Raw genomic sequence first — 16124 nt, forward strand, 5'->3', positions numbered from 1 at the left:
TGGTGTTTTATATTTTATAATCAAAATAAGTTAATAACAACTTTTTTGTTCAATTTATAATTCTCAACATTATAAATTGATAATATTAGCTGATAAAAAATAATTGCGTTTTTGTGGCCACTGATGCAATTTTTTTTATAATAATCACGCTTTAAAAATATATGGAAAAAATTGAAGGAGGAAATATTTTTACGGATTTCAAAGTCATTTTATAAATATATCTATGAAATATTTAGTATAAAACCAACCAATATTGATCTAAAATGCATCATTCAGTTGTTGGATTCAATATAATTAATAACTATTAACAAAGGATTCATTATGAAGCTGTTGGCAGTTGTTGTATTAGGATTCGTAGCCATAGCTGGCTCTGACGCTCGTAAGTATTTATATGGATTTTTAATTAATTTAACTTGGTGTTCATTTATTTGTATGCTATTATGCTATTTTATCAGTTAAAAAAAATAGTTTTCAACCAAATTTTTATTTTAAATCTAAAATTATTGAAAAATTCAACTATTGAGTTTCTGAAGTTTATCGAATAAAATATAAACTATTTCAATAAATTTTTATAGGGTACCAAATATTTTTTAGAACGTACATTATTATGTACCCTTTTTTTGATCATTATTATATTTAAACTAGTCATAGTCCGGGAAGTATTATGTAGTATGTTAATAGAACATAGAAGAAAGTCTAAAAACTATTCCCGGAAATATCAGACCAAAGGGCAGGGCCAACAGAGTAAGAATAACAAGAACGTAACTAGTCATTTCGGGAAATAATAAAATCAACAATTCCTATGACGCAAATCAAACCATATAATAGAGAGCTGTAATTGACCACAATTCAGATGTTCTAATGACGGAACTGCAAGTTCACGACACCTAATATCAGAGTATTGTTAACACTTTGAATTGTAAAATAAACGTAAAAATTAAAGTCACATGTCTAATTAATTAATAATAACACATCTTCGACTGCTCAAGTTGAAATCGAGCTGGTGGCACGTAACAAAATTAATTTTTTATATCATTGCCGTAGTACAGAATAAAAATGATTAATAAACTATATTTAGCAATCGTAGATTTAATTTGAACTTGCTGGTACTAATTTTTTTCAATTTTGGTTTAAGATCATTCACACCATGGAAGTTCTCATCGTCATGTTGAAAATAACGACCAAAGAAGCGACCATTATGGACAACACGATACTGATTTTGATTTGACCCAAAACAGCCAAAATCAAGAACAGAATAATCAAGAGCTCATGAGTGATCAGAACAATAACCAATACAGGTCTTATAAGTGGTCTTTGAACAGTCATAATCAACAAATCAACCAAGATCAGAATGATCAAAACACTGAGTATAACTGGGAAATTCAATTCCCACGTCATTTAAACAATAAGAACGGTAATAACATGCAGGCCGGAGAAAACAGCCAAGAACAAAACGTAATGGGAAACAAAAGAATGTCAATGGATTCTTTCAACCAACAGGATAGCGAAGAACATCACCAACAACATATAAACAACCAACACTTGAATTTAAATCACGGATCGTCACTTAACTTTGACTCGGGCTCCACCTCGTCTCAAGAGTTGAACTCCCAAGAGGATTACACCAAGGAACAAAACAATGGTGACATTGCAGACGATATTGGACGCAAGGTCGCACTGAAAATGGTAAAATTGGTCAGCATCGTTGATAAATACACTGCTCGTACTGGAGTCGTTCGAACCAACCAAGCACAAGAACCACTCGCCTTAAGACAATGGGCTCTGCCAACGGAACGTCATCAATTCTTAAATATGAACGATAGCAAAGTTAACGGTCTCAGTCAAGGTATCATTAGCGCAATGTACGTCAACACCGAAAATAACTGTGTAAGTAGATTTTTGAATTATTATATTTGTGGAGTTAACGTGAAATTTTATTTTCAATAACCGATAATAACATATGAATATGATTTACAGGTGAATTTGGAATATTTCTTCAAAAAATTGTTAGTGAAAGGTTACCTGAAGGCCAGTATGGGACAGAAAGGATTATTCGACTTGCATATTACCAACTCTAATATGAGTGTATCGACTGTTTTGGGAAACCATAACCGCAACTACGCCCACTCTCAAAGCGAAAATGTTGAATTCAGCGCCCAAAACTTCCAGGACTCTTCTGACAACCAATCGGTCCACGACAACATTAAAAGCAAATACGTACAGTTTATAAACAGAGCCATTGAAAATGAAATGATCGATAACTCCTACAATGGTTTAATTGGATGTTTAAGATCTGAAATTGAATCTACCTTCGACACGACCCCAAATAGTCAGTCTGACATGGTCGTCAAAAACAAGAGATCTCACCTCACAGTAACTCTCAAAAGATCCCTAACATGGTTGGACGATTCTTCCAACGCACAACGGAAAATCCAGTACGTCGTTTTCCGTCAAAACAAATCCGGAAATGGATACAAATTAAAGGTGAAGGTTGTGTTGGCTAAACATCCCTCATGGAACTCTGATGTTATTGCTAATGATTCATACCAACAAATTAACGTGAAGAACGTACATTTCTTCGCCAAAAAGATTGTCGCCACCGCTGTCATGGAACGCGTCACATTGCAAAATGGTGAATACAAATTCAATGTAGAAGATGCCAACATCGACATGGAAGGGTTTAAATATGATCTTGGAAAGTTCAACCAAGTCGGAGATACAAACCAAAGGCTATCCCTTGAAGTTGGACAAAATCTTCAGAAAATCATTGAAAATGGTATGAGCGCCGCTTTAAAACACCAGTTGTATCAACAACAACAGATGTGTCAGCAAAACTCAAATGACTGCGTCAAATGCAACCAATAAAACCAACAAAGTTAAAAAATAAAAATAATGAACTTTGAAAAATATTAAAATAAAACCCCTTTAAAGTATATGATTTTTATGCCTATATTCTGTATATGTTAAATAGTAATATCATTAGAAAATATCTATAAAAAATGTAATGATTATTAATAAATTTGTTAGCCTGTTATATATATTTATATATTTTATTTCAAAAGTATAATAATATGAATACATATTATGTCAATAATACATTTATAATTAAATAAGTTAGTTAGGTGTACTGAGCGAAAACACAATACAAATGAAAAAAGCTAGAACTAATAGCAATCAATATTTGATAATTTTCAAAATCGATTTATTATAAATTAATATTTATTCTATAACGTTGCTTGTACACTTTATAAAAATTAGTTTTTACAATTGAGTAGTAGTTACAGTAAAAATATATAGTAAAATACCTATATGATAATAAAATATATCGATAAATTTAAGTAATCTCAAAATAAAAAATGTACTCTTTCGACTTACATGAAAAAAGTATAAAAATTTAGGATTATTGTCCTTCCTATTGTTTTCTATGATAGACCATAATGTAGATACACAACTGTAGCTAATACAGAAAAACACCACGGCTCTTTAATCTTTCCATTCAACGGTATTATACATAGCTGCTAATGCATTTTACGTATATATGTATGTATATTTTTATAATGGCAATGCACTTAATGTAATGTGCAAACTACAAATACGTTGGATAGAACTGTTCGAATTTTAAAAATAATTAAGGTAAAATGCAGTTTATCTATATCTCTGTATATTTTATAGTTATACCTACTTCAATGTAATCTTAATTGCCCATTATTATTACTTAATCGACCGTAAGTGAAACTACGTATCTTAATTACTTTGTAATGGATTCCTTCCGTCCACGAGAAAATAAAAGGCATGCAAAACTATTAAGAAAATAAAACATAGTTTTAAAAAACAACAATCGCAAGTTGGTTTAATATTACAGTAATCATTATTTGATCGATTTACAACAAATATGTTTGTATTTAACATTTGATCAAAGGCAATAAATCGTATGTATTTATAATTAAATTTACTTAAAAATATGTTTTAGAAGAAATAATTTAGTTTTAAACGTAAATACATCGGCTTAAAAATATAAGATTAATGTACATGTCCATATTTTAAAAGATGTATTGTGTTAAAGGTCAAAACGTATACTATACAATTGTTGATTTTAAAACATTTAGTTACGATCTATTGATAGTTTTTGTAAACATTTTACACCACCATAGTCAGTGGCGTTTTTACGGGGGGGGATATGGGGGATAGATCCCCCCCCTTGACCTTTTTTTTTTTCCTAAGTAGCTATAAGTTGTCTCATTTTCTCTAATATTCTTAATATGATATTACTTTCAAGCATGTATGTTTTCTGTTTTCTAAATGTTCTAGTCATGGTAATTGTACCGCTCTGATAGTCTGATATACTAATCGCCACTAATCGTTTATCGTTGGCGGCATGTACGACTATCAGGCAACAAAAACTATACCTATATTATGGTGTACTGTATTTTGTACGTTTCTGCGAATTATTTTTCATGCAAGAGTGTTTATAATAAACCCGATAAGCAATCGGTAAACAAAACAAAATGACCATGAAGACCGTGGATTAACCATAGGGCGGCCGGGCGGGTTTATTTTTAGAAAATTTGTTACTAGTAGATTTATGGCTAATGTATAGCTATATATATATATATATTTTGTCGTATGATATCGTGATTCGTTATAAGTAGATATGTACAGTCGTTGGACGTTGACGGATAGCGACGCCGCGCCATTCCGAGTACTGACTTACTGCCGAATTGACTATTGTTCGACTTTATTTTTTGCGTCTGGTAAGTTGTAACTGTGAAGTTTTAAGACAATATGAGTAATACTCAAAAACAAAAAAAAACTTTATTTTCTTATTTTAGTACAAATAAAAAATTTGTTTGGAAAATGATGAGGTAATTATAAAGATTAATTCTTATTTTGCCTTGATCCACACTAACCTCAATAGGTAACAAGTTAGGGGATTTTAAAAATGTATATTATGTACGAATTTATGGGTGTTAGGATGTATTATTATATATTTCATCCCCCCCCTAGCAAAATTCCTAAATACGCCACTGACCATAGTAATTTTGAATGATTATTAAGGACTATTAATTTAATTAACAAATTTTCAGATAAATCGAGATAGTAATTTTCTAATTTGTTCGCGTTTGATAGTGACTATAATGAGTCATGTTTTAGACAGCTGATACACTTTTCAGGAAACTTACTATTTGGTTAATATATATTTATTGAATGATAAAAGTTCAATCACCGATACAATAAATCAATTTATTTTTTGAATTTTATAAATATTATGACTTCAATGGTCAATCGTCGCAATCTAGATGATTGTCAAATGCCATTGTTTCATTTCATCAATTATGTGACGGCAGTAAGTATTTAAGTGTAATTGCTGCATACTATGATTTTTCAAATATTAGCGATATTTGTCAAAAAATGTTATAAAAATAAATTGTTTTCGTCGATGTAACAGCTGCTGTAAAAAATAAATCAACAATAGGGATTTATTATTGGAAAACAGTTAAATGCTGTAGCTATTGTTACAAAACATAGTTTTAAATAAAAATAACTCAAACATTTTAAGAGATTATATAAGAAGTGGTGCTTTGTTGATTTAATTGGTTTACTCTTGTCTTCGTGCACTCTCCAACATTATTGATTATTATATTAAAATTATATAATAAATAAAACTGAATTTCATTATACACATATTTACAAGGAGTATATTATGATTTATATTTATAATGTGTCTTACTACTCACCAATATATAATATCCTTAAGTGTTTTTATTTTATTTTCATGTCTCCAAAGCAATTTACTACTATACAAATTGCAATGACGATACATGCACTCAAACTCTTTAAGAATTTTGGTGTGATAAAAATTTTTGTTTTTACAATAAAGGATAATAAAAATTGGAGTGGTAGGTAATCTTTTTTCTTAACTACTATAAATTAATTACCAAGCAAATGTCCAAAATAAAAATATGTTTTCTATACCACAAAAGCAAAAATTTTAATCTATCATAGTCTAATCACACAAAAATTGTTTTGTAATTGTTATTTAAATTTAAATTGTACTACTCTTTTGTAAACTTTCATCATATGTTATTAGAGTTGGATTTCAATATTAAATCGTAAGTAAAAAAAAAAAATTCTTCAAGTGCGGTAATTTATGAAAGTATTTTATATAATCCTGTAATCAATTGCATTTATATTAAATTGTTATTTACATACATTACCGTAATTTCCATAATTCGTAGAACATACATAGAATATACAAGACTTTAGAAATACTGGTCAGTGCTTATTTGTGGAATATATATGTTTAATTGTATACATAGGTATTCCAAATATCATTAATTCAATACAGTTAAATTTCTTTATTCTCAACGTGTGTCCCGATAAATGGCCATTTTATTAAATTGTTATGGTTATTCAGCGTTCGTTTGGGATAATTTGAACACTGAACATAATAAAAATTAATGTAATAGTTTACGTACAATTCGTCGAAAAAAAGCTGTTTTGAAAATTTATAATTTATCGACATATTATTATGGAATTATGTTATGTTTTATTAAATTATTGGTTTATTTCTTTTAAGAATTTACCTACGATTAAAGTTCAGCGAGATGATAAAATTGTATCATGAAATTGTGATATTGTTTGTTGACAGCATTATGGATGTAAATGTATTCATGTGTATCAAATGTAATCTTATAATTAAAAACTATGATTTATAACTCGTATTAATATTTTACTAAGTGTTTACAGGTACTTAAATATACTTATATATATTATTATTATGGAGTGATGAATATTATTTGTAAAAAAAAAACGTAAATATACGTAAACCTAGTTCGTAGTAGATAATTATTATATTCTTAGGATTCAGACGATATTATTTTTATTTAAATATATTGACGCAGTGAAATGCGTCTTTTTTTTTTTTTTTTAAATATTTTTTCTTCTTTTTAATTTAGTTATTAAAAATAGGTGTCGACAAAATGTGTGTCAGCAAACTGGAATCATTAATACGCCACTGTAAAAATATATTTTACGTACAGTTGTATTGGATAATATGTGATTTCAGGTATAAATAAAGAACAACGGTTATCAATGTAATAATGTTTTAAAGACATACGCAACAATTCAAATTAAAAATATGTATAATTAATTTTATTGTTATTGTTACTTATCACAATGCATTTTTATTATACAGAACGGTAGCGGCCGTTGTGTGTACAATAACACTGATTTAATAACAGCAACACTTAACAAACTATAAACATCAATAATTAACAACATAAAAATAAAAAATAAACAATAAAAAAGCGCAGGTGTTTGTGCAGTCTATCAAACTAACGTTTTTCTTTTTTTTTTTTTTTATTATTCGAATATACGATTATTAATTTTTTTTATTTTTTTATTTTTCTTAGGCGTATATCATGTAATGGGGTGTATTTCCTCCATTCAGCCAAAACTACGTCTGAAGCTTTTGATGATATGAGTTTCAATATATATATATATATATATGTATATACCTAACGTCACATTATATGTACTGTTCGTTTTTTTTTTTTTTTTAAAAAACAATTTCTACACAAAATAATACACCTAGCCAGACCAACGTATTGGTGGTATACAATAATATATATATATATATACATCATAACGCATGAAGTCTTTTCTCGACTAATCGGTAACGGTCCGGTTTTTTTTATTTTTTATTTATTTTTTTTTTTTTTATGACTTCGCGGACACGACTCGAGAAACGAAAACACGAGTGGTACGTATATTATTTTAGTATAACCGTATGTATGCATATACCTAATTATTGTAGAACTGTTGCTATAGCACCAACCTCTTGCCTCATCGAACGCGACCACCACACACGGATGCAAAATCATCATGCCGTCAGCGGGTTTTCGGTGATTCTGAACGGCCATGGTGAACTGCGTACGCTGTCTTTGGACGCGGACTGTTTAATGGATTTGGATATCACTGAAAAAATTCGACGGCCAATCATTAGACTGAGTGCACGTGTGCGGCATTCTCGTTACGACTGGGACACCGTGCGCAAAACATAAACATTACCGTTTATATTTCAAAAAAAAAAAAAAATAAATAAAAAATAAAAATAGATATTGCAATTAAAAAGTAAAACAAAAGTTATTTTTCTTCCACCAAACCCAAAAATATCGTGTTATCATCACGTGGACTATACTACTGTTATAATAGTAATCGTATTACGCATGCAACGATTTTGAAAATATTATTAACAATATAATATAGTAGCTACGTCGTATTGTATTACAAGGTGTGCCGATTAAACATTTTTCGGTTAGGTATACGTGTATTGAAAAATATATAGGTAGGTGTAAATTATAGTATACGTGTACGTCGACGAAAATCTACGAGTTCAAATCGAAGGAGAGACTATTTGCAAAACTAATCTCCTAAACCATGCAACATTACTACTTAGAAAACATTATGTATCTAATAAAAAAAAAAAAGGCTACCTATGTCAAATTACTTCTAAAATACTTCACTTGTGTGAACAACGTCCTTTAGCAAACAGATAATAATATAATAAAGTAATCGAAATATTGCTCGAGAGTTAACTGTGTGTGTTGTAATTTATACCTTTGTTTACAATTGTTACAAAAAAAAGTAATTCGTTTTGTATGAGTAATGCATTTTTTTTTTGACATTTAGTGTAAATTCTGTATTGTAAAAGTGTTTTATCTAGACATTTTTTTTTTATATTTAAATTTTTTGATTTATTAAAATATTAAAATTGTCCGGTACACCACAGAATGCCTACATAGATGAAATATGCATGTTTTACCACACCAAATGTATTCTTAAGGCGATATTATAGACTATTTTGGGAACATAAGGAACGTTATGGTCTAAATATTATGACAAAAAGTGAATACTAATACCATAACATTTATTAAAAATTGAATTTAAATATTTTATGAAAAATTATAAATTATTATTTACATACGTGAAAGCTTTTCTGTATCTTAAAAATAAATTATAGAGTGTGTATGGAAAACAATATTTTTGAAACTAGTTTTGAAGCTACGAAAAAAAAAAAATGTTAACTCATAATAACACGCTATAATCAAAGAAAAAAATAAATATAATAATAATAATAAAATATGATTAGAGTACAAATTTAAATTAATATTATAATATAATAAGATGTCTTATCAAGAGGTTAAATATGTTTAAACAAAGAAAAAAACCTGTTTAACCTTAAATAATCAAAGAAAATAAATACTTTTATAATTAACTTTAAAAATGTAATTTAAAAACACTGCACATCAGTGTTTATTTCATGTGGGTGATCGGAGGGCAATTATCTTCAAAGAAAAATGAATACCTTACCGAAAAAGTTTATTTATTTGTTAATTTTTATATTCCTATGACATACCATATACCACATATCCCTCCCCTTCCCGAAAATTTTGGTTATCACCCGGGATAAAAGGTCTGAAATAAACACTGCTATGCATAATTATTAATAATCTATTCCATATCTACAATGTATAATGAAATATTATTATAATATTCATGCAAAAGTTTGAAAAATCATTCTTCAATCCTAATTTGTTAAGACAAATACTTTTATTTGAACATGGATATACATTTACCACATTGTGTTAGTGAATAAATCATCAGTGATTTGTAAGGTGCTTGATTTCAGTTCTGATTCAGTAAATTAATTAATTTGATATTAATGTTATTAGAAAATGTTGTTTTAGACAAATTTTCGTCTAAACTAGAATCGTTATTAAATTTTATACGTATTTTATATTTTTTATAATCTGATATTCGTTAATTAAACACAAAATTATACAAACAACAATTATATGATAATGAAACGTTTTTCGTCCGTTTCTAATAAAATTATAAATATTTATTTTAATCTGCAAGGGATTTGTTTTATATTGAAACTGACAAAGTATTATTTTACATTTCACTTATGCCATATGACAAGATTATTTAAGATTTATAATACCTAGCTATATATATATATATAGGTATGTATATTATACATATACATTTTAAATATATATTTGTATTAATTTTCTTAACTTTTCAATATTTAAATTACATTTTTATATTGAAATAATATGTTTTTCGTATGGGATTAATGCGAGATAATCTAATATTAGGAAAATAATTAGTTGTATGCATATTTTTTATTTTAAAAATGCCGTTAATTAAGTTAAGTATAACTGCTGAGTTATTTTAATTTTGATATCATGATGAAAATAAGTAGTAGTGTTGTAAATTTCATGATACGACTTTAGCAAAAGTAAACTATGCATACACAGAATTGAAGAAAATTCAAAGGAGATAGTTCACTTTTCTAGATTCCATAAAATTATCACTGTGGGTGATCAAATTATAAATTTTTGACAATGATCGGTCGATCGAACATTTTTCTAATATCTTAATCATACGCCTATATAGCATTGTATGTACTTTTGGGTAACGCAATATAATGTTATACGTTTTTATACTTTGAGTATGAAATTAACATTTTTTTAGTCTATAATCAACAATTTTACTTTAACTTTTATTATAATTCCAATAAATTAAAAAATTAGATAAGTTGAAAAATAAATAAATAAAATAATAAATAATTATTATAAACATAAGATAAAGTAATGATGTTAAAATAAAAATAACATAAATATATTTTTACAGTATATATTTTAGTGTAATAATTTAGAATAAAAATTGCTACTGCAAAAGTTTGCATCAAATAATTGATTATAACCGTGTACTAAAACAAATACATAAGCATAATTATAAGAATTAATAATAGTTTAAATTAATTTATTGAAAAAAAAATGAATGAAAACAGTATTAAATTTCCGCGAAGGCAATTAATAAAAAATGATAATATTAATCTTTTATTATATTATGTTAATAAAAAATTGAAGCGATAATCAATGACTTAAATATTATGGTTTTATTACCTTTATATTCTTCAATAATAATGCTATGAAACGCTTAGTAGATACAATTAATATAGTTCATGTAAACATTTATTTTAATATTAAACATATTCAGGAATCAAATTACTTACGTCTTAGTATATTATTTTTATTATTATTGAGATAATGTTTAATTTATTAGATTCTGTGAAAATGGTAAATTTTACCAAATAATATACAAGTACTCAATATTAATTATCCTTAGGACTTTTTCAATAATATTTATAATATAATTAAAAATTGATAATCATTTATTGGAAAAAAATGTTACTAGTCCTCTTGATTAAAAGTATTCAAGTGATGGATAAACAATATTTATAATAAAAACCAATAGATTTAAAATAAATGAATTTATTAATAATTAAAAAATTAAAAACAATAAAATCAGTAAAAATAAAAATACGAACAAAATTATTAGCATAAATAATTTTCAATAGACAAAGAACATCATAAATAATAAAGTAACGATTAAATGTTAAATAAATTGCAATTTTTCTTTTAATCCAAAACTATTTAAATATTTATATAATAATATTAATATTATTATATAATATGAGTAATATTTAAGTAATACAAATATTATATATTTTATATTTATTTGCTGTTTATATAAATGACATTTAATAATTAGTATAAACAATTCATCTTTGATTTTCGATGATAAATCTCAAACAGTACATTATAAAAAAAAAAAAAAGATTATGAAATAATAAAAACAAGGATGGTGGTAGATGTTGGTTCATTAATATGAATATTTTAATAAAAAAAAAAAAAATTGATTACTGAATAAAATGTATCGTTATATTTAATATAAAGGCTTACGCAAAATATATTTTAGTCATTACAAAATGATAACATTTTTCCGACCAAGGAGGAAAATCGTTCAGCATACTACGCAGTATACTTCTTAGCTAGATTTTATTACATTACACTTGTGATTTGTATTTATTTCCATATAGTATTATACATGAGATAGAGAGGTTTGTGTGGGAACGTTTTATACGTGTTGATAAGGAATTCGTTAAAAATCTTTTAAAATTGTTATTAAAAAAATGAAAAGTCGAAGAGGATTATTATGTGTTTTTATGTGTTATTGAAATATATATTATTTTTATGTATATCTCTACACAAATATGCTTGTTGTAGTAAATTATGTGTGTTTGCAAACAAAGCGTTTCATATACATACATGTATAAAAATAACATATGCATAATATACATTATTATATTATGTATAAATGTTTTAAAAGAAATAGAAAAACAGAAAAAGAGAGAGAGGGTGAGAGAATGACAGTCATGAGTAGATTATACTCGAAAGTATACATAAGTATACAGGTATTTATATATGTATTATTAATTATAACAATATAATATACAATACGATTACGTATAGTACAAAGTATACAAAATATATAAATATATATGTATATATTTATACGTATATATATATATATATTTATATACATATTTTTAATTATATATGTATATAGAAACGTTGAAAAAACCGTTTTCTTCCGACAAGCATTCATGTTATGACACTTACATGTACAAATTTCGTTTCTCGAAGCTGATATATTGTTTCGATCAATTTGCCCGCGGTTGGGAGAGGGTGGTATTTGGTGTGTGCGTGCGCTAACTATTCGTGCATCCGTGCGCTAAATGTATTAGCTATTACATTTTTACCTTCAGCCGATCTGGATACGGTCAACGGTGGCCGGCCGAGTCTCACAGCTAGCGACCGCCGGAATTGCCGGTACCATCACACAAAACATGTACGGGACAAAAAACATGTAAATAAATATTTATTATAATATATGCACAATGTATTGATGTATATTTGTATAAGACACGACGGAATGTAATGCGTCGTGTTTACTATTACATGCCGAGATGGGCGCCGAATTCTCGTCCTGTATAGTATGGCGTAGCACGAAGGGTCGTGTCGATTTTGGGTCAACTCCCTCCTTCCCCCCAGGTTCGCATATTTTTTTGCTCGATTCGCTTCCAGAAGTGTGTACGATATCGTATACGTTACGAAGTGAAGAAACATCAGGGCCATCATGTAGCTGAAACCAACAAGGTCTCGGCCAATAATTACATTTTCACCCTTAATAATTTTAATTGCTTATTACCCCTCCTCTTATTCGATAGATAAAATCAAGTTCGCCCACGCCCGTGACTCCATCACCGCGGACATCCGGCGCCCAATCGCTGTGTTATACGCAGTACAACAGTGTTCCGTGCGTACTGCGCACGCATGTACAACATGTAATTATTATATCGATTATTATTATATATTATATATATATATATATATATATTATATATATTATTATTATATTATTATTATTATTTGTATCGATAATTAGATCAGGTGAGAAAAAAAAAACATCTACAATAGTACAAAAATTAAAACTCATTCCCGTCAAAAAGATGACTACCACGTGTTTTCCCGTACGAAAGCGTGGCAGTCCGCCCTTCAGCGACAACTATTACGTAAACCCATGCTGTTTAAATTTTATCGAATAGTAAACAATTGTAATGCTACTGGTTGAATACACATAATCTGCAGCATCATCGCCACGGCATATGTACAGGCGTGGTCGAAGTAGGATCGCGTTCGACGACGGACATCTACAATAATAATAATATTGACCTCCTGTACGCGAAACAAGGGTCGGGGTGATCTGGGGAGGACTCGGCTATTTCGACATCAATTAATCTTGTTCTCGGATAATAGCTACACAATGATGCACACCCCCGAGATTTTTCGACTAGGTCGCGCCACTGACACAAATATACGTTTTTAAGCAGGAGGAAACCGCCACTGGTAACAATTGTAAAACGACTTTGACTTTGCGATGCTTTCCGCTCGGATTAGAGCGATTTTTCACTTGTTATTTTTCTTCTGTCCCTTCCCTTCCATTAGCGTTTTAATCCCACACGACACCGTCGCGTAATAATAATAATTATAATAATAATAATAACGATATAATACGTGTTGCGCGTCATCATGCGCATAAACGTTTTCCCTCGTTCGCGGTGTTATTTATTTGCTGCTTATACCTAATAAAACGAGCGGTGCGCGCGCGTATATTATACGTTTATACTATAACGCGCAGAAACGGGCACGTTAGTTATCATCATCGCGCGTTACACGTCATACAATGCAACGCGTCACGACGCTCGTTTTGATATTTATTAATACGTAGACTGCGAGCATAATAAATTGCGTTCGAAAGAAATACGAAATGCGATTTTTACGCAGCGATTACGTTTTAATTCCCATCGCGATTTCGCGCCGCGTTATGTATATACCTAACAACGAACAACGCGTATGTGATCACGTCGAAAAATTGCTACCAAACGATTATTATTAATGTTAATGAGAATATTGTGTTATGGTCAGCGGCGGTCTGTTGCGTACTCATCACTGTTATTATTATTTTTTTTTTCAAAATTAAAACTTCTTGAAAACTGTTATTTTTCAAAATACTTGTTAGTTATATAATATAATATACATTATAATGCGGTTTTCGTGAAAGCCATACAATTGTGTACTACTGTATAGTCATTTGTGTACTTATGTTAGTTCATTGCTGATCTACGTGTACGTACTTCACTATGATGGTCGGCTGTACCTACAGTGTACCGACTTGGCTTATAATATTGATGTACGTTTACAAAAATCATGAGTTATATTGATTAAGGAGAATTAAATTCCATATTTTTTTAAGATTTTATGTTTATATTTTAAAAGTTTCTTTTGTTGTTGGTGAAATCAACGAGCTTTCATATACGATAATAAAAATTGGAGTACATATGGATTTTAGACGAGAAATTCGATACATACGGTAACCTACTGTAAGACCGGCATTGGCTGAAGTTATTATTTATTATTAAAAAAAAAATAAAAATATACTACAAACATTGTACATTTTTTACAGTCAATAATTATTACTACCACAATGTCCTTTAATTTTTAGTTTTTCCGGTTTTTATTTACGTTTGTATATATATTTATTAAAAACGCTTTAACATTACTTTTAAATAAAAATGGGAAGAAGCGTATTTACATTTTGTTATATTGAGAACAGGAAATCGATCGAATAATAAATACACCATTGTTAAAAATGAAAACCGTGAAAGAATAAAATGGGCTTTCACTAAAGAGTGAGTATGGGAGCTACCAGAAGCAAGTCACAAAGTTTTAAAATGTTGAAATTTGTTGTAAATCTAAATTTTCGATCGCATAATGAATAATGATTAACTGAATTAACGAATAACAAATCGAGACTAAACCTGCATTATTCATGATTCAATATGAGATTCTTTAAGTTGCGATTAATTTTAAAAATAATTTAGGCGCAATTATTTGAAATGCTGGGTACATAAATAACATCTTATCCAGCTCGTAAATCATGAAATGTTATTCTATAGAACAAAGAAATAAAAACCATTCTCACCATGAACGTAAACCGTTTTTATATTACATTACATTAGCGTAAATAAAATCATCAATATCTGGTCAGATAAATTATTATTTTGTATGATTATAATAATTCATAACATTTTATTATGAATGATCAATTTTTTTTACGTTTGATAGACATTGTTAAAGTTAGCTATTCTATGGCAATTGATTCACGTTGTAAAATATTTGTTACGATGAAAGACGATCATTGGTAAAATTCGTCATATGCCAGTAAATGAGGTCTTTTTACCAAAATCATTCAATTATGTAGGTAAATGTTGTAAAAAAGAGCATTTTAAATTCAAATGTACTACGCGAATCGGTCAACGACGTCATTTACTAAAACTGTCGAGATATTTAATGTTTTTCATAATAATAAGTCAAATAAATATTTTACTACGTTAATACACATAAATTAATAATAACCATTCAACATAGGCGATTCATATTGAACGCAATCCTATCCTCACTGTACACATATCATTCAATAGCTTCCCGAGATATCCCGATTTTTTTAGAACTGCATACATTACATGCCATACATTTAAATGCCATTATTCAGTTTTTTGATTTATTATCAGCTATATATGAAGCTAATATTTCTTCTACACCTCTATTCGCCCGTTCAATTGATCATGGCTGCATTATACATAATAA

General features: G+C 28.4%; 2 protein-coding genes across 5 annotated transcripts in view; one reads left to right on the forward strand and one right to left on the reverse strand.

Annotated features, from left to right (window-relative positions):
• Positions 1 to 284: 284 nt before the first annotated feature.
• Positions 285 to 3004, forward strand: LOC112691965 (probable cyclin-dependent serine/threonine-protein kinase DDB_G0292550). The gene is made up of 3 exons (XM_025566449.1): positions 285 to 379; positions 1136 to 1887; positions 1978 to 3004. Exons 1-3 carry the CDS (start codon positions 322 to 324, stop codon positions 2863 to 2865), a joined length of 1698 nt encoding a protein of 565 aa, XP_025422234.1. The 5' UTR covers positions 285 to 321; the 3' UTR covers positions 2866 to 3004.
• Positions 3005 to 7124: 4120 nt separating this feature from the next.
• Positions 7125 to 16124, reverse strand: part of LOC112691933 (protein NDRG3) — a 51136-nt gene continuing 42136 nt past the window's right edge. For 2 of the 4 annotated variants that reach the window (XM_025566393.1, XM_025566396.1), the window contains 2 exons: positions 12677 to 12724; positions 7125 to 7977 (listed from right to left, as the gene is read on the reverse strand). In XM_025566393.1, coding sequence (XP_025422178.1) covers positions 7883 to 7977; positions 12677 to 12724 — 143 coding nt within the window. In that variant the 3' untranslated portion in view covers positions 7125 to 7882. Of the gene's footprint in view, positions 7978 to 12536; positions 12725 to 16124 lie in introns of all 4 variants that reach the window. The other 2 variants (XR_003149364.1, XM_025566395.1) reach the window with 2 other exon arrangements.

The sequence above is a fragment of the Sipha flava genome, unplaced genomic scaffold (genome assembly GCF_003268045.1).
Source record: "Sipha flava isolate LNK unplaced genomic scaffold, YSA_version1 68_pilon_pilon, whole genome shotgun sequence".
Classification (NCBI taxonomy): Eukaryota; Metazoa; Arthropoda; class Insecta; order Hemiptera; family Aphididae; genus Sipha; species Sipha flava.

Excerpts from the sequence above, each read along its gene's own strand:
- LOC112691965 (XM_025566449.1), top strand. The coding sequence starts at position 322 with ATGAAGCTGTTGGCAGTTGTTGTATTAGGATTCGTAGCCATAGCTGGC. Across the intron at positions 380-1,135 it reads CATAGCTGGCTCTGACGCTC|ATCATTCACACCATGGAAGT; the intron begins GTAAGTATTTAT and ends TTTTGGTTTAAG. Across the intron at positions 1,888-1,977 it reads TCAACACCGAAAATAACTGT|GTGAATTTGGAATATTTCTT; the intron begins GTAAGTAGATTT and ends TATGATTTACAG.